The sequence below is a fragment of the Montipora capricornis genome, chromosome 9 (genome assembly GCF_036669925.1).
Source record: "Montipora capricornis isolate CH-2021 chromosome 9, ASM3666992v2, whole genome shotgun sequence".
Lineage (NCBI taxonomy): Eukaryota > Metazoa > Cnidaria > Anthozoa > Scleractinia > Acroporidae > Montipora > Montipora capricornis.
This window is the reverse complement of record NC_090891.1, coordinates 13,785,461-13,812,960: the sequence shown is the minus strand read 5'-3', so window position 1 is coordinate 13,812,960 and position 27,500 is coordinate 13,785,461. Positions and strand designations below refer to the sequence as shown.

Here is a 27,500-nt window from a genome sequence, read left to right as displayed (position 1 = left end):
TATCTGCTTGAAAGGTGAGCAAGGACTAGGTTTGTGCCCCTGTGTTTGTTCTTCTTGTGACTGTCCTTTATGATCAGCTTAGTTATCTGGTGATTTCTGGGAAGAATTATGGGATAGCGAGTTTCCCATGGTAAGCAATCTGCGAATTTGAGCCATCCGTCACACCTAGGTACACCATCTTCATCCAATACCGGCTTCAGAGGCAACAACTTTGACCTTCCAGGTAGCCCTTTTCCTGACTTCAGTGCTTGGATTTTCTCCTGAAATTCTTCTTGTTGAGCCAGTCTAATAAAATGCATTTCTGAAGTGACAATTTCCCCTGGTCCCAGAGCTGCTTTCTTGCGTAACGTTGATGCCAGGCGGCAGTTTTCTAGGAAAGGATTCACTGTTGCAGACACCCTTGCAAGCCTAGTCCAGCTGGACTATCTGGTCGGATCCAAGCGGTCTTCTGTCATTGTGGAAAGGAATGAGCGTTCCTGTGAATATTCTTGGTACTGCTTGCGGACTTCCATGACTTTTCTGGCCATTCTGTTTCCTCCAGCATCAAGAACGCTGGACCCTTCCACCAGCTTTCTTCATCAATAAGAGCAGAGACACTTAGTCCTCTTGTCAACAGGTCAGCTGGGTTCTGCTTGGTTGGCACATGCCTCCACTGTTCTCAACGACTGTATTTCCCCGACATGGTTTGCTACAAAAGGTTTAAATTTTCGGCTACAAAATAACCATTCATGTTTGGGAAAATTCAGAATGTTACCGACGGCCTCAGCAAGTCGGAGTCCACCTACTGCAGCAATTAATTCAAGACAAGGGATGCTAATGGCTTGAAGGGGTGCGACCCTCTATTTCAAAGCTACCAGACGACAAGTGACAGATCCATCTTCATATAGATGTCTTGAATATGTAGCCGCACCATATGCCTGCTGAGATGCATCAGCGAAGGTGTGCAAGGTAATCTTCTTGACTCCCAATCCAATCCGCAAGCATCTAGGTACACAAAGGCGGGGAAGTTCCGAAAGTTCTTCACACCACTCCTGAGCCTTCCTTAACAAGCTTTCTTCCACCAGGTCATCCCTGTCGACTCACTTTCCTACATCTCTTGAAGAATTTTCTTGGCTCGAATGACGTATGGCGACAAGAACCTGAGAGTCAAACAAGGTGGCAATTCCCTTCAAGAAGACACGCTTAGTACTGTGGTGATCTCTGCTGGGCAGATGGACTTGGTACTTGAATTCATCTTCGTTGGGGGTCCACAACACACCCAGTGTCTTCACAACAGGCAGTTCTCCTCTATCAAGAACCACCTCTGTAACACAATCAGCATGTGGGATATTCTCCAACACCTCCAATACATTAGACAGCCACTTCCTCGCGTGCATTCCAGCTGAAGCCCACAACTGCAACAGCTGTTTGTACAAGTCAATCCCCGTCTCCTTATCTGGAACCGAGTCCATGCTATCATCCATGTAAGTGCTCTTCAAAACGGTCTCTGCCTTAAGGGGAAACTGTGATTGGTACTTCCGAGCATGCTTTTGGTTGACAAACTGCGCCAGAAACGGTTATGAATTTACTCCAAATACAACCTGCTCAAATTCAAACACATTGGCATTTTCTTTAGTACAAGAAACGATGGTAAGGCCGGTCAGATGGGTTCAACTTAATTTGCAAGTACATTTCCTTAATGTCACACATTAGGGCAAGTGGGTCACGTCAGAATCGATGCAATACAGTAAACAGGTCATTTTGGAACTTAGGACCTTGCAGCAGAAAATCATTGAGAGAAACTTCCTCACATTTTGCAGATGCATCAAATACAACTCGGACCTTTGTTGTGGACTTATCTGGCCTCAGAATTGGAAGGTGCGGTAGATACCATGCTTGATCCGACTTTTCTTCCTCTGGTAAGACCTTGCGGACGTATCCTTTATCCTGGTACGTCTCAACTACATCGATGTAAGCCTTGGCAAGTTCTGGGGATTTCTGAAGTCGTTTATCTGCGCTTTTCAGACGGTACATGGCCACTGTGAAATTATCTGGTAAGTCACGGTTCTTGGTTTTCCAGGGCAACCCGACACTGTTGTGGCCATCCTCAAAGGTTAAGGTCTCAGCAACCAGATCTCTGGCTATCTTCTCCTCTGGTTTGACTATCTGGATTTCTTTGGAATCATCAACGTCCCAGAATCGCTGGACAAGATTGTTCAGTTCATGCGAGTCATTCACCAGAAATATGAAATTGGTTTGAGCTTGGCTTGTTTGTAACTCGGGGTTCCCAATACAGGTCCACCCAAGTGGTGTCTGTCTAGCAATGGGTTCTCCCGGTCTTCCCCTAACATCTTCCAATGAATACAACAGATCAGCCTAATCCACCCCAATAATCAGGTCAACAATAGGCCTGGGCCCCACTTGTGGGAACTTTATGCGCTCTAAGTGCTTCCACTTGCTTTTATACAAGTTCCAATTCAAAACTTGCATGTTGCCAGTGACTCGTTCACTCGTGTAAGTGGATTCTTGTTTGTGCACTCTTCCATCCAAGCTATTGATCATGAACTCTACAATTGAAGAGTTAAGTTTCTCTTGATTGTCATTAAGCACCTTCACGGTCAACTCATGTGGTTTCCCTTCCAGTCCCAATTCTGCAGCAACATCACTGTTCAAGTAAGACCTACTGCTTCCTTCATCCAGGAGAGCATTCACTTTCACTTGTCTTCCTCCAATGGCCAGATACACAGGAACGGTCCGTAAGGCCACAAACTCCAGCTGTACAGTGAGTTTCATTGTAGTTGTTGTCATATGGGTCCTCTCATTTGTCTCTCCTTCTTCAGCTGATCCACTTACAGATGTGGGTGGCAGGTCTGACCTGGCTGTGGACTCATTCTGAGGGGTCATGACTTCCGCTAGATGCTCATGAAGCATTCGATGATGATATGATCTGCATCCGTTTTGTCCACACACTCTGCTCCTAAAACACTCTTCACCTCTATGACCATCTGCTAGACAACGAAAGCATAATTTGTGTCCTGTGGCTACTTCCCATCGTTTTGGCATTGTCATTCTTTTAAAGCTCAAAGACCAAATTCCATGTTGCCCATTGCACACCTTACACGCCTGACTTGGTTTCTTGTTATCGAGAGTGGAATTTCTAGTTACAAAAGATGACCCTGCTTGTACTTACCTCAATTCCTGCAATCGCAATAGCTTGTACTCTGGTTTAGCTCCAGTACGGTCCACACAGGAATAAAATGCTGCTTTCCAAGCTTCATAATTCTTCTTTTGACCACAGCACTTGGGAACACTTACTCTTTTAGAAGGGCAGAGGAGTCAGCACTAATCTGGTCTGGGGTGGACAGTGGAGATGGTTGGTTTCTTCCAGTGGGCATAAACTGACCTTAACCTCCACTGAAGGGTAATTGTTGCATTAGTGATGGTACATAAATGCTCAGCAAAGACCTGCTTACTGTAGGAAACGGTGAAGCATGTGACTGATTCATTAAACTTTGGACTGAGACTACTGGTGTCGCTGAAGTTGGCTGTTGAAGCTGGAGTTGCTGTTCCACTGAAGAGGATACTGGTGGTACTGAGATTGAAGGATAAAACAGAACAAGTGGAGCCGACGTATAAACATTTCCGGGGAACAAGGGTGGAGGCAATCCGGCTACCATTCCAATTGTGGTTGAAGCGTTTGGAATTTGAGTGCACGAAGATACAACAGGCTGCGTTTGAGCAACAAAATATTGTTTCTGTAACAGCTTTCTTGACAACAGGGTCTCTTTAAAGCATTCTGATCGACTTGTCGATTTTCGTTCTTGGTTGCATAATTCACTAGGGCTAGTTGTTTTCGTTCCTTGGTCTGGTCCTGGCTCTGGTTTCTTGTTTTGAAGGTTCTGTGCAAGTTGCTTCTTGTATTCATCAACAGTTCCCTCGATTTCTTGTTCGACTCGTAGAAGCTCTTCTTCCTGTTTTGCTATTTCTTCTCTTAGTCGCTTCGTTTGGTGTTCAGCTGATGATCTGCTCATGTCACACAGATATCCTTTCACAATTCCTTCGAATTCAGAGAAATTCGGAGGAATTGCATCCAGTTCCTTCGAAACAGCACAGAGTTTTGTTGAATCCCTTATGTTTTCGTAGTAAGCTTCTAACTCTTCGCAGCCTCGAAGCACACTCTCCTAAGTGTCTGTAAAAACACTCAGGCTCTCCATAACTTGCATACTCAACGACAGTCCTCCTTCCATCACCATCATAAGCTTGTTTCGGTTCTTCGTGTATGAGCACTTCGATCTCATTTTTCGCTTCTTCAGACGTTCCATGTTCAAAATTATCTTCGCAACCTCACTCTGCTACCAAATGTTCTTGCGAACGGGTCAAAATTCAAGGATACATCATCGCTTCTTAATTTAAACTCGTTTAATGAACCAACATAACACAACCTGGTTTTTGACAATAAAAACATAGGCGAAGAAAACCTTGTGCTCGATCTTGTCCAACACTGCGCATGTCCCTGATAAAACTAGTTCCTAGTCCTTCTGAACAGAAACACCTAAAAAACTTGGTTCCGTACTTAAAGCGAAAAACGCGTCATGCTCTGGGGATTGCTGTGGGTGTTCATTTAAAGTGCAGAAAGGCGACAAATTTCAGCACATATCCACGGAGAACTTATTTAAAATTCCTGGCAAGAAAGGTGTCGAGAAGCGGCCTCTGCACGAACTTTTATCTGAAGATCTGGGACTTCACCTTTCCAGCAATCCGAATTATTCCTCCAGAGTCTGTGCGAAGTGTACATTAAAAATACAGAACGCCATTGAACCAGTCCGTTTCATGAAGGCCGATTTAAACCTCGCCGATGTTGAAGAAACTTCTGAGCACTGTGAAACTCAACCACGCTGGAGGCATGCCAGGATTCCTACTGCAGAACCAGAGAGTGAAGCGTCTGTCGCTTTATTTACCCTTGTGTCACTTATCTGTCACTGGGCACATATTATTGACCAATAAGGTACTCCATTGCTGGGCCGACGGGGGGTTTGAAAAGGTAAGAAGAGTCCGTAGGCAGTTTTTTCGCGTCCCGTCTTTTTCCCTACTTGGCCATACCGCCCTTGTCTCGCCTTCTTCCCTACTTGGCCACCTCCGCTTCCTGCTCACATTGATCTCGCTAAGACGGATAACCTGCTTGCCCATGCACAGCCTACAGACCAACAGGTTTCTTTCCTTTCCTCACTGGTTAATTTACTTTTGTTTCCCAGTATTTCGTTAAGGTTGGGTTTGTTTTCTTTTAGATTTTCATTTATTATTTGTTTATCTGGCATCTCGGTTTCAAAGTGGTCAAAGAGGCTGTGTTTTAGTTTCCTCGTTTGCAGTGGATGCTAGTTGTTAGTCTTTGTGGCAATTTTAGTTCTATGGCCAGTGTTTATTTTTTTCGTTGGTGTGACAAACTTTGTTTAGGTCGCTGTTATATGGCAGTCTTGGCTTCCTTGTCTGTGCATTAGATTCGATTTTATTAGTTGTGTAAGAATTTGGGCTTTTCTTCTATGTAACAGTTTTCTCCTAGATTTGGTTTTCTCTTCTAGGTCATGTATGTGTGACAAATTTCCTGCTGTCTACACACTGGATCAAATTAGTTTTCTTAAAGTCAATTTTAAGTTCTTTGCATTTTTCCGCATGTAACTGCAGTAGATTGTCCCTGGACCAAGCTACAACTTTGTCAACAGCACATTTGACATCACTCTGGTGGGTGCGAGGAACAGCCTTGGCCCCCGTAGTGTCATCAACATACTTCCAGGTAGAGATATCGAATATTCTTAGGTCATTAATCATGAGAAGAAACAAACTGAGCAAAAAATGAATCACTAATTAGGTACCCTATTTTTACCCGTTGTGAATTTGTTTTGTGTGATTTCCCTGATAGGTTCTCCTGTATTAAGTGTTAAGTCAAATCTTTTGCCTAAGACAATTTATGGCAATAAGGTAAATATAAAGATCTGTGAGTGTGGATCAACAGATCAAATTTCTTGTCATGTCTGAAACACATGCACTTACAGCCACACAGACGACCCCAAAATTTGCCCAATTAGGTCACCTACAATATGTACTAACCATGCAGTGTCAAAAACCATGATCTCAAAGGAGCTAATTGACTTTAAAGCCATCATGTCAATATATTGCTCCATCCTCAGCCATAATACAGCTTGTAGTATGTCACATCAATGAGCATAAACATGAACTGGACAAAAACACACTAAATTCAGGCCACATTATTGCTCATAATGGGAAAATTAAATGCATTGGTCAACTGCTCTAGCAGGGCAAATCTGGTGTCTTGCTTTGCCTTGTTTAAGTCACACCAGAAAAAGTACATTATGGCCAGAATCAGGCCGGATTCTTACCATGTCAGGCTAAAATGTTTCATACAGCAACCAACACAAATATTACATTTTAAAAGGTAAAGTCCCAGCTCTTTCAAATAGGTTTCTCCATAATTTTTTTTTTCTCAATCAATTTGATATTGATTCACTGTACATCTTAATATAATTCACTGAATTCATTGTAACATAATTTTTATTGTTTGTGACTATTATTGCTAAGGTTAATTACCATGCAGATGCACACTGACCTTTATCTCTGTTTCAAATGGCTTTATGAAGGGAGACCCTCTCATGGTCTGGGTCTTGACAATCTGATCATCAAGTGTGGTTTGGATTTCATCCACTGCAGCTAAGATTGACACACCAGTGTCACGGTACTCTGTTGTGTTGAATATGATGTTGTCCCATTCATCTACCATCTTTTGCATGGCTTTTTCCAAAGAGAATTCCTGAAACAGGACAGAAAATCAATAAGTTGAACATCATTGGATAAGGTGTACGTTTGCACTGCTTTGCACAAGATATGAAGTTGCATGAACTAGATGAAAAGCCTTAAACAGACTGTCATGGAAACCAAGAGATGGGGGATATCAAGTGTTTACAACACCTTAGAATGCAGCTGGTTTTTGTCTTCAGCTGTCTGAGGCAATCCATATCCAGCGGATCACATAATAATTATAATAACAATTATTGTAATTACATGTACAATAAACTTTATTTATAGATACGAACATTGTCAATATGACGGCAGAGTCATTGAATTTTTTGGTTGATAAAATTTTATATCAAGATCACTAGTGACCTTTATATCAAGATCGCTTTCTTTGAGGATAAGCGATAACTGCATTGTTTGCACAATAGCCCTGCACTCCCCTGGGACTGAAATCAAACCCACCACCAGGCTTTTCAGAATGATCAGAGATTACCAGGTATAAAAGTTCATAGCCATGACGTTTTATTGATGTTTTGATAGGTTGTTAGCCACATGAATTATTAATGAGTTTTTGAAGAATAAATGAGGCCCTTCAAAAAACTATTTACACTTCCACTCTATTTTTATTTTAATAATACAACATTATTCCAAAATGGGTGCCGTTATATAATTATTGGTTTCCAGGAAAATTGGCCCTTATGGACAGGTGTAAGGTTAAATATTCTTTTGAATTTTACATTTGAAAGCGAGGGCCAATTTGCATCGAAACAAAAGAATACTAAAATGGCGGCCATTTTGGAATAAGGTGATTAGGTAGCACGTTCCAAACTCTAGTTCACCGTATGCTAAAAGATCGCTGCCTCTTCAGATTCTTTTTTTGAAGCAACGGCAGACTAAGTTTCAGGAGCAACGTCAGCTACTTTTGTTCTTTAAGGTCACCGTATAAATTCAGGGGTGTCGCGCGTATAAGCGATACTAGTGTGTCCAAGTTTAAACTGCAGATACCTAAACCTCTACATGTATATCAAACTAAAGCTTATGGAGCTACACCAAGTTGCAAAATTAATGGAGACACTTCACCTTCTTGGGGCATTATTAAGGACGGTGCCTACTAATTCAAAGATATTTTTGCCCCGGTTTATGATTATGCAGGAAACGTAGATCTTGACAAATGTCATTGAAATCCAAAAAGAAAATTGGGGGTAACCACGCATTTTTCCAAGATAATTCATGAATAATATTTGTAAAAAGCTTTAAAATACAAAGCAATGTATGGCGTTCTTTCTCAAATTGAACCTTAATTATCTCTCAAAAATGCATGGTTACCCCCAATTTTCTTTTTGGATACCAAGACTACTTACTAAGATCTACTTTATCCCGATAGTTTTAAACCACGCAAAAGTATCCCTGTATTAGTGAGCATCACCGATAGGAAACTCGAGTATCTAGAGATGCGCAGAACGTATGCGCAATAACAAAAGTAGGCACCATCCTTAATTTACCTATTATCTCCCACACTGCAACCCCCCTCCCCCCTTATCAGTGCTGCTACCAAGACAAAGAATTGTTCAAAATTTAAAACAGTCAACATTGAAAGGGGAGAGGGGAGGGGAAGTGCGAAAGGTTGAACTTCTAGATACGGCAGGTATTGGAAGCTACAAAAGGTGTTTTTTTAACAGGAGTGCCTCAACAATTTTGCAATTAATTTTTTTGTTGTAGCATAGTTAATAAAGGGGAGTGGTTATGAAACCGGAGAAATTTCTTTGTTGTGTTTTTGTTCTCTTTTTTGGCATTGGCCATGCACAAAACTGAATAGTTCTTTACTCCGTACTGAGGAACTAACCAATAGAAACGTGTTGGTTACGTAATTCATGCAGAGTGTATGAGCGTAAAACAAAAGATTGTGCACGGTGATGGACTTTGCAACATAAATCTTGGCATCTTTGTTTGCTCCTTTGATAATTGCCGAGCTTCAAAACCAGTCCCTGGTTAACTATGGTTGTAGTTATCAAACCATATCAAGAATTTTGAAATTAAATGAATTGTCAGATTTTTCACGACCTCTAAATGCAAGTGTCCGTCACCTTTTTAAAACTACAAGTGAAAGAAAATTTCGCTTTTTGTTACCTTATGTTGTTCCTCCGTTTCCAGACCCAAAGAGCTAAAAAACGTGTCTGCGTTTTGCCATACTCAGTAACATTGAAAAGTTAAAGTTACTTTGATTTAATAATGTACAAATTTACGCCTGACACCTTCAAGATTGACAAAGTTTTTTAGCTTATTCGGAGACATTTTTAGTTTCTAGTTTTATAGTATTTAATTACTTCTTAATTAGTATTTTACCATTTTGTATTTTAATATTGTAATAGTTTAGTACCTTAATATTTTAGAATTTGTGTAATTTATTAATTTAGTATTTTAGTTAGTGGCATTTAGTTGAACAGGGCAATAAGGGATAGTACAGTTTTTTCTACCGTAATTATGCACTCTATAAAGAGGGAGTTCTAAAGTGTTCTGAAGTGTTATAGAACGTTTTTTAAATAGTATTTTAAAAAATGTGAAGTGACTGTACAAAAATCGTACAAAAATATTTTGAAATAAACAGTTTTTGTCATTTATATCCTAATCTACCCACTGTCCAAATTTGGGGGCAAACAGACAAATTCCCGTTGACTTTTTACCTCTTTAAAGTGTCCTCTTCAAGTGAAAAAAATGATTTGAGAAAACGGGTAGTTTTTACTTTGGGCCAAATCTTAAAACCGCCATTTCTCCACCAATATTATTTTAATCTTTTTTAATAATTTCTTTTTTACATCAGATATCCCACTTCGATCATTACTTTAACGGAAAAATCCAAATTTGAAGAAAATAGCCAATCTGAAGGTATTCGGTAACTTTAATGTCTGAATTTAGTTTAATTTTGCCGAGGCCGCTTGGTCCGTATGCGAAGTATTCGACGATCTGGATGATTGTTATTGTGCGTGGAAACACATCTTTGGTGAAATATGTAACAAGCATGCGCCCTTCCGTGAGATCAAGGTTAGACGCCAGTCCTTACCTTCGATTTCTCCAAAAATACGCCATTTGATGAATTTACGTTACAAAACTCTTCTTAGAGCAAAAATGTCAAACAATCACGAGCTGTGGACAGAATATCGCTCTTTAAGAAACAGGGTTACGCATGAAGTCAGAGTTGCTAAAAGCAGGTTCTATGTGGATCTATTTGACGAAGTAAAAGACTGTAAGTCATATTGGAACTTGGTCAAAAAAGCTGCTTATGGGTCAGCATCACAGCCTACACTCGGTTTAAAGACATCAGACGAGTCAATGAAAACATCTGACTACAAGAAAGCCCAGATCCTAAATGAATACTTTTCTACAGTAGGTGAAAAGTTGGCAAGCGATCTTCCTGTCTGTAGACAAGTGAATAACAATACTTACATCAACCGTGTTACTCCCTACATAATGAACATTTCCATATTGTATGCTAGTGTTGCCGAGAGCATCGATAAGATGAAGGCAAACAAAGCTTGCGGACCTGATAATGTTTCTCCAAAGTTACTCAAATATGCAGGAAAGGACCTAATTCCATCATTGTTATCTCAGTTTTCCATGAGTGCCGAACGTAATTCTGTCCCTACCTCTTGGAAAACTGCTAATGTTTCGGCCCTGTTCAAGAAGGACGATGAAACAGATAAACAGAATTATCTACCAATTTCCCTGTTATGCGTCCCTGGAAAATTGATGGAACACGCAGTAGCCACAACAATTATTGCCACTCACATTTCGGAACATAATCTTGGCCATCCTCACCAGTGGGCTTATAAAAAAGCCACTCAACTGAATTGTTATTGGTAAAAATGATCGAGGACAGGAGACGGGATAAAAACCTTGCAGTTGGTATCGCCTTTGTAGACTTTCGAAAGGCCTTTGACTCTATTTCTCACCATGCCTTGCTGGAAAAGTTGCAAGCAGTTGGTGTTGCGGGAGACCTATTGTGCTGGATTAAGGATTACTTAGCTGACCACTCTCACGTTACAGTCGTAAATGGATTCCAGTCCGAAACCTTACCTGTGAAGTTTGGTGTGCCGCAGGGATCTGTTGTGGGACCTACCCTGTTTTCGTTGTTCTGCAACGATCTTCCTGACATAGCTGGAGTTAGAGAATGCGAAATTCACATGTATGCGGACGATACGACCATCTACGTGGCTGAGTCATCTCCTGACAAGGTTGTCGTTGTCTTGAAAAGCGTCCTCCAGAAGTTGTATGAGTGGTGCTGCCGTAATCGCCCCATATCCCACTGCGGTAAAACCGAGTGTATAATCTTAATGCGCGGCCAGTTTGTTGGGCCTTTGCAAGCAGTGTCATTAGGGAACAGTGTCGTCACTCAAGTCAAGTCAACTAGGGCTTAGGCGTTGAGCTTGACAGTGATCCTACTTGGAACGTTCACATTAAAGAGTTAATCAAGTCCTTCACACAAAAACTGAATCTTCTTAGGTCCTTGTATTTTTTACCGACTTCGGCGAGAGCTGATTTTCATTTTAAAGTAATTTTACCATCTGTCACCTATGGTTTGGTTGTATGGGGCTCCTGTGGCAAATCGCTCGTTAATGTGCTGGAGAAAATACACGTACGTGCCGCTAAAACCATCTACAACCTGGACTGGTATACCCCTAGCAACCAGGTCCTAGCCCGATGCAACTGGTTTACTATTACACTGTAATTGTTTGTACGAACATAGATTGCTTTCATTAGCACACGACTGTTTTTATGATTTTTCACCTACTCCTATTAAGCAATTAAGAAATATGATTGTAACTATAACCTGCGAAGGAAAGTGACCTTTTTGTTACCGAAGCCAAAATCAGAACTTCTTAGCAAGTCCACTTGCTACAAAGCCATATCTCTATGGAATTCTCTTGAAAATCATACACGTTCTATCGCAAGCAGAAGCTTGTTTAAAAACACGCTCAAACGTAGAATTTCATGTAAATAGCTTCGTATGTATATATATATGTAAATAGTACTTTTCAACTTCTTAAATACACAACCACATCAGCTCCGCTGTAATTTTTATCGTGTTTAAATGTGGTTGTTGTTGTTGTTGTTTACCATATTTTCTAAACAAGGGCGCTCTGCGTGCACACGGAGCTCCACTTATATAGGAAATTTCTCCCAAACTACAGGCTCTTTTTGTGAGCGAATTAAAAACAGATTTCATACAATCAATCCAAGCAAGAAACAATTTTCTGATCTTTTGCTGTGTCTGGTCAAACTTGGCGACATAAAGATTTCGGGCCACGGTTTTAGCTAAATGTCTTTTTTTTTTTAAATTGTTTAATTATGTCCTATTTATAGCAAATATGGGAGGATTTCTTGAAATGCAATAGGATCCCATAAAAATTATAGAATTAAATAATATATATGAAAAAATACCAGTCTCTGCTTGGCAAAGACCAGTGCAGTTCAGGTGTAACACCAGTGCAAAAAGTGTAATACCAGTGCAAATTAGACATCGAAATTCTGGATTGATTGGTTAATAAACAACAGGGTTTGGTCAGAACCAATCAAATCTTTTGTTTTCAAATCAAGTCCGCACCCTAGATGGTGCAATTTATGGTGCCATTTTTTTTCCTGATTGCGTGATAGGCGCATGTTTTTTCTGCTTAAACCATCTTGAATTTTTTCATGTATAATTTATTATTAATAGATGTAAGTAACCACATGATTTTTCTGATGCAATTTGGAATAAATAAGCACTTGTAATTTTTTTTAAAGCCTTTAAATTGAACTTGCCTTGGTTGTCTTTGAAATAACTTACTCAGGCCTATTTATTTCAAACTGCACTCGAAATCATGTGATACCTATACAAATACATATAGGAAATAAAGGGGATCTTGGAGGCCTGCTGTAAATGCAATGTAAATCAACCAACCGGGCACATGTTGGCCACAGTTTAACAACAACTACATGTAAAATACAATGTAAATGAAAGAGGACATTTCTTTACACTACCCCACATGAACCATGTGAGTGTTAGCCCTACTAATGGAATTGGCCCACTTAAGGACAGAGAAAAACTCTGACTAGGGAGGGAAATAAACCCTCAAACTTTGGGTTAGATCACCGCTGCTGTACTGACCAAGCTACAAGGTCAGACAGGAGCAGGCTGTGGGAACTGAAGATGTTAAAAGTCATTGAAATATAGTGCTACATGGCCAAGGTTTGTAAAAAGGTAACCCTCCCTTGTACTTGTACATGTTCATTGCCGTGACTTTAACATCTTCAGTTCACACGGCCCGCTCCCATCTGACCTTGTAGCTCAGTCGGTAGAGCAGCTGTGATCTAACCCGAAGGTCGTGGGTTCAATTCCCTCCCTAGTCAGAGTTTTTCTCTGTCCTTGTGTGGGCCCATTTCCATTACTAGGGCTCACGCTCACATGGTTCATATGGGGTACAAAAGTAGCACTTCACATTACACTCTAATCAGTTAAGTCTGTTGAAATATTATAGTGCTACATGGTCAACATTTGTAACAACCTAACCCTTCCTTGTACTTGTACATGTTCAATGCCATGACTTTAACATCTTCAGTTCCCATAGCCTGCTCCCGTCTGACTTTGTAGATCAGTCGGTAGAGCAGCGGTGATCGAACCCGAAGGTTGTGGGCTCAATTCCCACCCTGATCAGAGTTTTTCTATATCCTTGTGTGGGCTCATTTCCATTAGTAGGGCTAACGCTCACATGGTTCATATGGGGTACAAAACTAGCACTTCACATTACACATTACACTCAGTTAATTCTGTTGAAATAATAATTATAGTGCTACACGGCCAACGTTTGTAAAAATGTAACCCTTTCTTGTACTAGGACATTTCTTTACCTTGCTAGCACCGGCACTAATGCCTTCAAACTCATCCATATAAGGCTTCAGATTAAATTTTAGAACTTTACGCAAAGTACTTCCAGAGTCTGGGGTAATGTCAAATCCAATGATGTCTGACATAGCCTTCCAGTGACGGGAACGAATGCCTGGGTTGCACATAACACTTACGACAGGTATGTATTCCTGCAGAAAACAAACAGGGACTCGTTACTGAATAGTACTGGAAATATTGCCACTAGTATACTGAATAGGACTCTACTCAACAGGCACATTACCAAATTTGTGACCTGCTTCATGGGAGCAAAACTCAAGCAAAACCACCTGCCAGGTAAAAAGACAGATGATTTCAATGCCAAGTTTTTAACATCGGCAAATATAAATTGAAGTGAAAAAAGATACACTCTTTAAAAAATTTCATCATTACAGTCAACTCTGCGCTTACAGACACTCTCACAAGCGGACAACACTACTTACAGACACCTTTTTCAATTCCCCATTTTACTGTACAGTCAAACTCTGTATTTATACATTCCTGTACGTGGACACACTCTCAGAAACGGACGCCGACTCTTTAAATTGCAAGTCAAACAAAACTATGACCTTTCACAGAGCAACAGAACAGTGGGGTTTGTTTTGTCAAATCTCCATTTGTCTCCGGGAAAGCAAGCTGTCCATTCTTTTGACAAGAGTCTAACATGTATTTTTAGTGTCACATTAAGGGAATAATTCTTGTAAGCCGACAGCTCTACTAACGGACACATTCTCCAATTCGCGATAGTGTCCGCTTACGAGAGTGTTGACTGTAGTTTAACAACAATGGATAAAGCATGGCAATATCATTTTTAAAGAGTTGAAAGATGTTTAACAACATTTCAAATTATCAGAGATCATTATGAAGCCAGGATAAACAATGTTTTTGTGTTAAAATTGATTGAAACACAAGGGAAAACATTGCTATTGATGGTAACATGGCAAGATGAAAAATAGGAATATATCAGTTAAATGAAAAGCGTTCATTAATACCGTGAGGATTAAGGGTGCTGATTTGGAAGATGAAACTTTGTTCCAGATTCCTGCGGCTTTCTGTCGTGCCTAGATGTAGGGAAAGGCTGCAGATAGCCATGTGTTTTATGAAGTGGTTAGGGAGATTAAAATGACGAGCATCCTTGTCATTCTTCTCAATATCACAAAGATGTTCGCAGAATCGGTCACCTAGTCATCTACCTGTCTTGCCAATGTATAATTTCTTGCATAACGTACAGGTTATGCAATAAATGACATTTGCAGAGGTACATATGTGACACGATCAGTGATCTTAACAGATCGCTTAGGTCCCGATATCTTGCTAATGCTGACAATGAAAAGACAAGTTTTGCATCGTGAGTGCACACATTTGAAAGTGCCGGTTGCTTGTTAGTTTTGAGCGCACTTCTAACTAAAAAGTTGCCTACGTTTTTGTTGTGTTTGAATGAAATAAGTGGAGGTTGCGAAAATATTCTACCAGTCTCGGAATCATTTTGGAGTAATTTTAATGGAAAGTGAGGGTGAATGGAATTCTGTCATTCTTATCTTTTTGTGACGTTTGTAGTGATGACTGCCCATCAAATTGTTGGGCGCGATGATGGCCTGCTTTGACCACAGAGACAGGATAGCCATGTTTTTCGAAGAACTGGCACATCTCCTCTAATTTGATGGAAAAATCGGAGTCGTCACTACATAGATGTCGAAGTCAACAAAAATTCATCTTCCAAAATGGCACCCTTAATCCTCACAGTATTAACAAACGCTTTTCATTTAACTAATATATTCCTATTTGTCATGTTGCCATGTTACCACCAATAGCGTAGCTCCTACTCTACTATAAAAACTACACGTAACCCATAATTCCTCGATTCACTCTGACGAAGGGCTAACACTCGAAACGTCAGCTTTTAGAATCTCTGTACGGTGGCCAATTTACATTATCAACTCTGTTGATAAAACCAAATTTTTGTATACTGCTTCCCCACCAACGCAGCACCAAAGTTTCTTTAGAAAGTAACCCCTTCATTCAATTTTTTGAACAGTTACGTCTTTTCCAGATTCTCATGCTTCACTTTATCCAAACTATAAATTTAATACCTTCAATTCTTATTCATGTAAAAAAGCGTTCTCTGGTTAAGAAATTTAAAAACGTAACCTTTCGGCTTCCAGACTAAAGCCTTTGAAAACTAAGATGTAAATGTGCGAGATGGAAATATATACAAAATGGAAGTGTGAAAAAATTGTAAAAACAGTAAGGGGAAAAATGCGCTAATCTAGAAGAATAGAGTACTGTTTTGGCAAAGGCTTGGAGTTATTGTCAGTGCTGTGCCACGATTCCAAAGTTTTTTGAAGTCGAAAGTTTCCTTTGTCAATTAGTCTAGCATTGTTACGCCAAGTATGAGCTGCAATATTAGAGCCAGTTTTTGCATATCTTTACATTTCAAATGTGTTCCTTTTTCCTCGTTGAAAAACACATTCCAGTCTCACCATTTTAGATCCACGAACAATCCCCGCAGTGCATTTTACACACCACATTGGTTTGAAGCTCAATAGGAGGCCTAAACTTAGGGGAAGGGAATTCTTGTTGCAACAACGTTAATTCTGTTCTTTCGAAGAAGACATGCGAGGGGTTCTGTGATACCACGAAAATAGGGAAGTCGGGCCATTGCAGTGGATTTATTTTCAATCAGATTGAAAAAGATGCCCACCAATTCGTCCGGTGAAGGAATAAGTTCTGGAGAAGGTTTTTTCTTTTTTAATACGTTAGAGATGACGGCAGGTGGATAGCCGTTGGCAAGAAGGGCATATAGTGACGTAATTAACTTCCATTGTATTCGGTTGCACCAGCATATTGCAGCTCATGCTTGGTGTAACAATCACTCTATTGACTTCAACAATGCTAGAGTAATTGACAAAGGAAACTTCCGAATTCGAAAAACTTTAATAATAATAACAATAACTCCAAGCCTTTGCCAAAACAATACACTATTCTTTTAGATAATTTAGCGCATTTTTTCCCTTTTACCGTTTTTACAATTTTTTCACACTTCCATTTTGTATACTGTATATTCTATCTCAAGTATTTACATCTTAGTTTTTAAGGGCTTTAGCCTGGAAGCTGAGAGCTTACGTTTTTAAATTTCTTAACCAGAGAACATGAATATGTTTTCAAACCCTGGTTACTCTTTTTAACCTTTAATTCTGTAAATAAAACTATTTGTCATTTTAAACTTCTCTGCATTTACTGTACAATTCGTAATGATGACATGGACTCATTAAAACGTCATCTATATATTTTTATCATTATTTTACAGTATTTTTCTCAAAAAGTCCAAACACAATAGCATACCACAAACGTACACTCACAATTCAAATAACTTCATTTCAAAGACAGGAGGTTTGCACCTCTCACAGAAATAGCAAAAAAATAAAAGAAAAGGACGACAGCCAAGACAATCACAAATTGTGAAAAACCATTTTAACAGACAAAAGGTTTCCCCTGTTAGTCTTATTCACCTTGAAATCTCTGATCTGATCCTGAACGGTCTTTGCAACCATTAGTGCTGCCATTTCAGCCTCTGGTTCTTCTTTAGCTTTTGAGTCCTTCACTCTACTATGACCCTTTTTATCTTTATCTGCTTCTTTCTTCATCGCCTGGAAAACCTTTGCAATCTTGTACATTTCTCTCCCATACTCTTCAACCTAAATATTTCAAAAGGAAAGGGCTCACTATGCATTAACTGACACCCAGATAAGTTTGATAAGTAACTTCATTCACTATAGCCCAAGCTTTTAAGTAAACTTCAACTTAGTTAACGACTTAAGGAGGAAGGTGGAGTGATTGATGGCATACAATACAATACATACAATACATACTTAATTGACCGCTCCCCATAGAGGCTTTTCAGGGCCAATGAAACACAATGAAACAACAGAACAAAATAACAGAAATAACAACTATTAAGAATCCCAACTGGCCGGAGGCAAACCAGTTGGCTATTTACAAGTGCAGCTGGGAAGTTGAACCAGGGACTACCGGGATCAAATTCAATGAGTGGTCAGAGCGGGTCTTGAACCCGGGATCTTCGGATCTCAAGGCAAGCGCTCTAACCGCTGGGCCACAGTGCCTCCTGGCATGGCACGGTGTTGTACTTTGCATGTGCTTGCTACGGTTTTTTGGCCAGGTGCTGAGCCTGTAAGTGGCTTGAGTGCTGGAGGGGGTTACCTGCACAACAGCACTATACTTACAGTGCCGCTCGAAACTATTTGTGCATTTGCCGCAGTTCTGACTAGGTGAAACCGCAGGTTCAATCCCCAGTTTGACCGAGGTAAAACCTCGTCTACGGTAACCGAAAGCCGTAGATTTTTTCCGGTTGATTTATGCCGCGGTTAAGAGAGGACACAGTATGCTTTTATTTGGAGCAGATGCTATCACAGAAATCTGCATATTTTTGCAGATCGATCGCAGCGATAATTAGTATGCGTAGTTGCCGTATTTACAATCTGCAAAGTTTGGCACATTCGATTATAATAAAGTCGCTTTCATAAAGCGTTGATCGTTTTTCTTTTTCCAGCAAATGACAAGATTTCTAAAAGTTGTTCTAAATCTGTTTAATACAGATGTTATAAAGATCAACAGAAATTCTATCAAGAAATTTACACGTGTTTGGGAAAACAAGTCTTAACGGTGACGCTGCTCGCCTAGCGGCCTGCCTTGAAAGATACGCGAAAGTGATTTCGATCTTATCGACCGAAAGATGGAAGAAAACGATTAACTTTACAAGTAATTGTCACCCGTTTGAGCAACGTGGCTCTCCATTTGTTACAAACTTGTTAAGCAGTTTGAATCAAACAACGTATTTCATGAGCTTTTCAACAACTATCCCGTAAACATTTCTATTTGGACTGGACGCAAAATTTGAAGCGCTTTTTATTCTAAATATACATATTTCCTGTCGGACTGCACTGGCGGCGACTTAAGTTACGTATAATCCACACAGTTTTTTAAAAGAAATGTCCTTTTACCCCTTTGGAAGAACTGTTCATCATGATAGCGAAAAACTATTAAACATAACGATGTAAGAATTAGGCATCATGAAAGGTTATCAACATTCTCTGTTCTCAGCTGTCACAGCAAAATGAGATGAATATATTAAACAGTGCGTTGTGTTGCATCGGTGCTGTGAAAAACAGTTTGGATATTCATTCTTTACCTTGGGGAGCTAGGTGTGATAATATTAAACAATGCTTTGCAAAGTACCATTGTTTTCTTGCGGCACATTACCGCAATTAAGTTGGCCGCGGCATTCCGTTGCTTTCGTCTTTGCCTCGGTTGTGGTTTTCATCCAACCTAGGTGATTTCGCGGTAAACACTATCGGCAAAGACGAGGTATTACCACATGCAAATGCACTAATAGTTTCGAGCGGTACTGTAGGTTATTCTTCTGTACAGAGCATAATTTTCAGGTTTTTTAGCCATTCCCTTCCCCCTCTCCCAGTAGTCATTAATTTTTTCCTTTTTTTTTTACTCAGCAAGTTTTGATGGGAGGCAAGCTGGGTTTGACAGGCAGGTTCTATGCTTAGTTGCATTTTTTCAAACTGATCAAAAACCTAAAATTCAACTATTACAAGGAGGCAGTGTGGCCCAGTGGTTAGGGCGCTTGCCTTGAGATCTGGAGATCCCGGGTTCAAGACCTGCTCTGACCACTCGTTGAATTTGTTCCAGGTAGTCCCTGGTTCAACTTCCCAGCTGCACTTGTAAATAATAATTACAAATTACAAAATTCAAAATAATTAAATAATTAAATTACAAAATACAAAATAATTATTATTGCACTGGTTTGCCTCTGGCCAGTAGGGATTCTTAACAGTTGTTGTTGTTATTCTGTTCACTGGCCCTGAAAAGCCCCTGTGGGGAGAGGTCAATTAAGTATGTATCATATTGTGTACCTCTGCCTCTGTTGATTCAGCATTTAATTCAAGAAAGGCTCCATCCATCCATTTTTTTTCTGCTCTCTGCCATTTGACAACAGTTGTGAAGAGCTTTTGGTATGGCTCAATAGCTTTAGTGACAGCTTCCACTTCCGGATAGGTTGTTTGCTCCCACTTAAACAAATCCTCTTCCTAATTATTACAAAGGAGAGCAGAGTGTGATGTCATAATTACTGTTACGTATTTCTCACTAATATTTATTTTAATCAGTAACTTGTTAACTAATTTTTGTGATATGCAAGTTCAAGTACAGCTTCTAGAACCTGTTGAATTACTATAAAAACAGTGTCCCTCATTCAAGTAATTCTACCATTCAATTCATTATTAGTCAGCCTTTATCCTTGCTCATAAATAAATCACTCGAAAACGGCGTACATGTATATCCTTCCAAACTTGAGCTTGCTAAAGTAATCCCAATATATCAAAGTGATGAAGAATCAGATGTATCTAATTATAGACCAATATCATCCCTTTCTGTTTTTAACCGCATTTTTGAAAAACTTATGTATTACAGTGCATATTGAACATGTTTTAAACTGAAATTCTACAATAAACAATTCTAAACAATAAACAGTTTAAAAAAAAATCAGGGATAACAGGCATCCATAATACTCAAATTCTGCACCCCAATGGACTGCTTCTTTACATGCAGTGAATTTATTTGTCAAATTTATTAATAATTCATAAGAGTTATGACCAATCAACAACCCCAATACAAATCAACTGTCTGAAAGCACAGGGAGGGATTGAATAGGTAGCAGGGAAAGGCTGGGGTTGATGAATTACTAATCAATATTGTATTAACTTCTAATACAGACTCCTACTCAGCTAATAAGAATTCATAAACTTTTGGTACAGATCTTTACTGATTAAAATGCAAAACACAATGGAGATATTTTCATCATGAATTTAATTTGATTTACCCGTCCACTTTACTCTTGAGTTAAGTATTAGTAATTTTACTTAGAGCTTCTTAGAAGGTGGGCGAAATTTAGAATGACCTTTTCTGATGTTAATTATCCTCAAAATATTCTTTGGAATAATAAGGATATAAGAATATTTAGTAAACCAGTTTTTTATAAAATGTTCTTTGATAAGGACATAACATCGTCTGACAATTCAAAATTAAAGTTTGGCAAATCTTCAAGTAGGTATAAGAGCTGTTCATCCACCAGCAAACCATTCAGATTATTCCTCTCTTCTATTGGTAATCGATTGGAAACATATCACTAAGTCTTTGTGCAATGAATATGCGTTCTTCCACCATAAATTTACTATTGGATGACTTTAACTCCATCACCCTGTGTCGAACAACCCACTCTGTCTCAGTTGATGTTCTCATACCCTTATGTATGGCACTTTTGATCTCCATTAGCCATTTTGCTGATGTGCTCCCTGTGCTTTTTTGCCCCCATAACTCTTTCCAAAAACCTGTGGCTTCGTCGACGTCAACAAAAAACTGTTTTCCCGATGAGCATTTTCTTTGTTCTTATAAACTGGTCTTCCGTTGTTTTTCATCATGCTTTGCTAATTCACTCACCGTAGAATGGACCCTTGAGGGATCAGTTCTAAACTGATTCTTTAACAATCTTGATTTCATAGTGCACACTTACTCTTCTCCATAAAACTCATTAGTCCTGTACAGACATGTCTTTACATTGCGTTTTATGAGCGCTCTATTTCTTCTTCCCCGCTTTGTTAACTTCCGGTTAGCTTTGATGCGCTCAACTTCTTCCTTTAATTGTGATTGAAATTTGCTTTCGTAATTCCTTGACTTTCTTTTTATACTCAGTTCTAATTCGTTCCAGTTTACTAATCTTCATTCTGTTTCCAATTGGACGCTTTTTCCAGCGTGTGGATAATAATAAGGCAATTACTACAGCATACAGAACACAACTAGCAGTTTATAAGAACTCAAATGGCTTATTGTTAGTTGACATGCTTTCTCATGTCGTCAATGACGTTATGCAATGATTGGTGTTCTCAATATCACAATTGGTTGGTCTTTCTTTTGTTCTCGTATAATGACCCACGTACTAAAATCACCTTGAGTTTGATTTATAGACAATAGCGCTTTGTTCATTGATTCAATCTAGTCCTTTGACTGTGCACATCCCATAATTTATGCGAATCTTCAACGGTTGTTGGTAACTCTTCGCACTCATTACCTGCCTTTAAATCTGAGTTTCCTGATTCCATTCATTGTTCTTGTTGCCGTTCTTCAATGTTTTCAACTCTCAAGTTATTAAAAATCAATTCAGTTACATTCCCCAGTGCCTTTTCTAGCCTTCAAATGCCTGATCTCGTAGGTTTTGTGATGTAAGTTGTAAATTAGCATGTTCACTGTCATCCCACAGTTCTTTCATGATGATACACAAAGGCATGTAACCCTTTCTCCTTCCATTCTCGTCTTGGTACTTGGTCTGATTTTGAGATAGTTAAAGCATTCTTTTTACACTCCAAAAGGATATTGTTCTAGACATTTCCTCTGTCCATTTGATCCTATCTTTTCTCATCCTAACCATATTTCTTAATCAAATAGATAGCCAAATCAAACAAGTAATTCACAATACTAAAAATCGATGAAATGCTTGCTATGAGGCACTAGCTTGCCTTCTTCATCCAGCAACAAAAGCAGGTTAATATGTTAGTTAACTTTTGAACTGCATTTAGTGCTCAAGCTCAGCTTGCTTTCAGTACTAACACTAAAACTAGCGGGCACCAAAATATACATGTAGCATCCAACCTACTTATTATTATGGGCAGTAAATATGTATGAATGCTCTAATAAGCGGTTAAGGCTCCATAGGGCGCATAAGGTGTAGCCTATAGGCCGCAAATTTAACATACTGACGACTTTTACTATATCTGCTAAAACCTAACAAATTATTATTATTATTATTATTATTATTATTATTATTATTTATTATTTTAAGTTGTTTGATGAGTCACATCTTATAACTTTGCGGGGTACATGTATCACCCTAGGCTAAGTTAATGTTATAAGTGTCAGCTTTCTTATAGCCTTTTCTTGCGTGTGACGTTGAACTCTAACAATATGTCAAGTTCTTTTTCCATTGTCCTTTCTTACAATAAAATTCTTCGCTAGCTATTGACAGTTGACTCTGAAATGGCTTTTTTTCCTTTTCAATTCGCTCGCTGAGGTTGTGCTTAATGCTTGTTTTCTTTTAAAGCTCATTTGCTTCAAGAAAAAATTATAATTTGCCAAACTGGTGAATTGCAAAGTAAATTTCACTGGAAAAACCGATGTCACACTCATTGCTTCATGATTCATGCCATATTGGTTTTTAACGTAGAATTTACCGTGGAATTCACTACTTAGGCAATGAATTTTCCTATAGAAGAAAGCAAAGAAAATGATTTAATTATTAAAGCAGCAACCGGAAACATTTTCACAAATCATACAGGCAGTAAGAATAAATAACTCGGGAGCTGCGCTTTTAGGCTTGGCTAAATCTATTTAGTATCACCCAACTAGTGGACTAATGCAAATCCTGCATTTTGATTGGCTACGCTACCAGAGGACTATTATTAATAGTCCTCGAGTAGCGAAAAGCGTGACGCTTTCTTTCATTTTATTCGCAAATAAATATTTCTTCAACTTGCATTTGCTAACTTTGTTATTGCCTTTTCTGTCTGACTAGTTGGGTGATACTAAAACAGTTAGACCCTTCGCCCTCAAGGGCCACGGGTCAATAGCCCATAATCGGCTTTGCCTCATGGGCTATTGACCCGTAGCCCGCCAGGGCTACGGGTCTAATTGTTAAATATTATTTCTTATAAGCAGCAGTTGGTAATAGTTGCTGTCTTATACTTGTATTAACACTAAGCAATATATCTGGAATGTTCTTCCATGTTTGCAGAAGTGCAAGACTGTCCGCTGTGATGTCAACATCATCGTACTGTAGAGTAGTTAGTGCACCTAGCCACTTTGGTCTTTGTATTCTGTTTTTTAGCGGTTGTTTTATTATTGGTGTTAGGAATTGTCCTATCAGTTTGGAGCTTGCTTTATCTACTTCGGTTGTCTTTCCTTAGCCCGTCAATGTGGTTTTTGTCTCATCATAAGTGAATGAGCTTTCAGGGCTGTTTACCACATACTGATAGAAACTACCAACCTCCATGTTCACACAATCTTCGACACTAATTAAGCCTCTGCCCCCTGTGATCTCTTGACATATAGCCTGTCTACATCTGTTTGAGGATGAAGTGTCGTTAACAGCTTCCTTGATTTTCTGTCCAATGCTCTTAATTCATCCTTACTCCATTTGATAATACCTGTCCCATATCGTACCAATGAAACTGCTTTGAATTAATTGCGCTCACAATATTTCCACCATTCACCTTTGATTTAAGAATCTTTCTGATCCTCTTCAAATACTCTTTCAACATTGACTGTTTCATTTCATTATGCTTCACATCATCTGCCTCCAGTACTCCTAGATATTTGTACCCATCACCTTCCTCAAGCCCTCTGATGACTTGGACATGCGGTAAAACAATACCTTCACATGTGCATGCTTTTCCCCATTTCATAATTAGCACAGCACATTTGCTAATTCCGAATTCCATTCCAATGCCTTTGCTGAGAATACGGAAAGTATTTACCAGGGTGTCTACTTGCTTCTCATTCTTTCCATATAATTTAGATCATCCATAAATAGGAGATTAATTAGGCCCTCCTATTTCCCAAATCATAAGCAACCTTCATTTGCCCCAATACCATGGACAAATGAATAAGGGACACAACGAATAACAGTGGGGATAAGCTATCCCCTGGAAAATTTCCCTTCTTATATTAACAATACCCAAGGTCTGTCCTCCTGCCATTAACTCCACTCTCCTTTTTCCAATAACGCGATCATATTCGTCGCTGCTCCAAATCATGTCATAGGCCCTTTTGTACTCAACCCACGCCTTCCCAAGCCCAGTCTGTCTTCTCTTGCAATTTCTAATAACCATCTTATCAATTAATAGTTGGTCCTTTGTGCCTCTGGACTTCCTTCTGCAACCCTTCTGTTCCTCAGGTAGTAGACTTTTCCCCCTCCAAATGGTTGTACAGCTCATCTCCCATTATGCCAGTACAAAGTTTCCACATTAAAGGCAAACATGTTATTGGTCTAAAGTTGGAAGTTCTAAAGTTTCTTTGTGTTTAAGAATCAATGTCGTTCTGCCTGTTGTAAACCATTAAGGAATTTGGCTTGTAGTCAAGCAGTCTTTCAATTGCAAGGCTATTATTTCTGTGCATGGTGTAAAACTCTTCAACCAAAATCCTTGTGAAGCATCTGGGCCAGGGGCTTTCCAATTCACTATCTTTCTCAGCTGTTTTATCACTTCTGCTGGTGAAATCACTATGTCATTGTGCCTTGCACCCCCGACAGTCTGTCCTCCAATTCCTTAAGCCAATCAACACCACTGTTTTAATCCACTGGGTTATCCCAGATGTTGCCCCAGAATGCTTTATTTTCATCAGCATCCAGTGTTATAGTGTTGTCAGTTTCCATGTTTTCAATCTTTTGAAAAAGACGTTTCTGGTTCGACTGATACATCCTGTTTTGCTTATAATGTACAGTCCTGTCTTGATATCTCCTGATCTTCCGACTCTTTACCAATACCATCTGCTTAAGCTCCTCTGATACAACTGGAAGTCCCTTCTTATTCAAAGAGTATCTCCGTTCTAGCCTCTTGCTGTGCTATTAAGTTCACCAGATTTCAACCTTTCTAGCTTACTTATGTCTTTCCTAAGATGCATAACCTGACCCTCTACTCTCTTCTTCCATCAAGGTACTGACCCTCTGCTCCTCTGCTTTGGTTAACACCACGTCTTTTGGCAACCACCCGTCCTGCAGCAAGCTCCTTGGTATGGGTAATATCTTTGGTGTCTTTAATGGCGAGAGCTTTGTTTACCTTATCCACTTTCTCTGTCAACCGTTTTCTTTCAATATTTCTCGAGTTCCGTGGGGATTCTTCCCCATTCTTAAAACTTGCTAGTATCTCTTCCGTGCTGTTAACTACCACGTGGGAAAATGACTGTTCACAGTGGGCAAGTCATCCTTCTCCACTACTGGGCTTGTTTGAACCCCAGAATCCCCCCGAAAGCGATGTTCATTTACCATCATGTCTGGATTCTCCACATTCTCGCATTGTTATGATGATTATGATTATGATTATGATTATGATGATTATTATGATTATGGTTATTATGATTATGGTTATTATGATTATGATTATCATTATTATTATCATTATCGTTATCCTTGTTATCATAAGGATTATCATCATTATTCTTTTATATAGTGCTATCCCAAAGGTTATAGCTATCAACACGAGAAAATTAAGACTAAGCAAGAACATTGATAAAAATATAATTTAAGCTAAAACAGCTAACAGCTAAGGAAATGCCTCAGTGAATTTCAGTAAGTGATTAACCCATTGACTCCCAGGGGTTCCCCATTGACTGGTTCAGGCCAGTTTGGGTGTCAAAGGGTTAGTGACATGAGGTAGAAAAGAGAACACAATATTCTTAACAGTTGAAAAACATTCAACTAGTTCATTTGAGACAACAAGAGCCTCAATATTATATTAACTAACATCAATGCCTGTTTCTCGTAGTTCACTTTCAATTTATTTAGAACCATCCAGTGATCAATATCACGAATGCAGGCTATACAGTAAATTACTGATACTTTGAGCAAAGATTAAGTAACAGACCTCATTAATGAAACCAATGGATTCCACACAATCACCAAGTTCTTTTGAACTGTTTGCACTTCCCTTACATACTGCATCATCAAATCCATATCACCATACTCTTTAAACTCTTCAACTCGCCTGAGACAAAAAGATTAACACAACATAATACCCCAGCGACTGTAAACATACAACATCAACTGGAACTGAAAAGATAGACATTAGTGTTTGCAATAGAATGATTATTTTCCATGAAAACACATTTTTAAGTTTACTGTTGCCTTGCAGTATTTTCATTACCATTTCATGGAATGGTCTGGAAATTTACAGAGGGATTTGCTGGCACTTCTTGCATGGAGTGCCCAGTCTCTAAAATCTTAAGAGAAAATGTTTCAATTTTGCCACCAACCTGAGTTAGCCACTTTGTGTAATGAAGAATGGGCAGATTACTAGTTAAGAAACGGTCCAGATAAGAACGATAGCAACAACGGCAACGAACGTGTTGGAATTCAATTGGTATGCAAAAAGGTGATAACTTTTCTTTTGTCTGTACTTACTTCTGATTGGCTTAAACAGCAAACGGTTAACAAAACTTCATAAAGCAGTATTATACGTGTACTCATCCTTACTTTCCAACCATCTTCCATCTTTCATCTGGTCTCAGTTTAAATGAATTCCACAGAAATCGTGTATGGGGAACATGTAAAATTGTAAACGTTTCTTGGCTTTGTTTTCAACTCTTGTGATTGGTCAAAATCTTTAACATAAAAAACACCTTTCAAAGTGGGCTGTAAATGAATTTTAGTGCGTTAACTGCCTTCCTGTAGGTTTATGCATTCTCTGTGTAAAAATGATAACATTCCTATGTGGGGAAAGCCCGGTTGCCGCATAACAAAGTAAATTGCTATCCACCTTACACGGATCATTACTTAAATATTTTATCCTTTATACTTTACATTTATTTCCTCATAGACTCAATAGTATGTATTTTTTAAAGTGCACCTAACCCCAAATATTTTTTCGCTAAAATGAATCTTTGCAACTGTTCAAAACGTATTGCGGCCTTTTTTTCATTTTTCTAACAAATCCTGCCATTCTTTAGGCTTTGA

General features: G+C 39.1%; 1 protein-coding gene and 1 pseudogene across 1 annotated transcript in view; both read right to left on the bottom strand.

The window, feature by feature from the left end:
- LOC138015676 (dynein axonemal heavy chain 12-like) overlaps positions 1-27,500 on the bottom strand; it is a 319,401-nt gene that overhangs the window by 192,695 nt on the left and 99,206 nt on the right. Inside the window, exons 18-21 of the mRNA XM_068862787.1 lie at positions 19,642-19,815; positions 17,209-17,394; positions 13,666-13,851; positions 6,599-6,799 (exon numbers count right to left, since the gene is read on the bottom strand). Coding sequence (XP_068718888.1) covers positions 6,599-6,799; positions 13,666-13,851; positions 17,209-17,394; positions 19,642-19,815 — 747 coding nt within the window. The remainder of the gene's footprint in view (positions 1-6,598; positions 6,800-13,665; positions 13,852-17,208; positions 17,395-19,641; positions 19,816-27,500) is intronic.
- On the bottom strand, positions 1,708-2,541 carry LOC138016196 (uncharacterized; annotated as a pseudogene).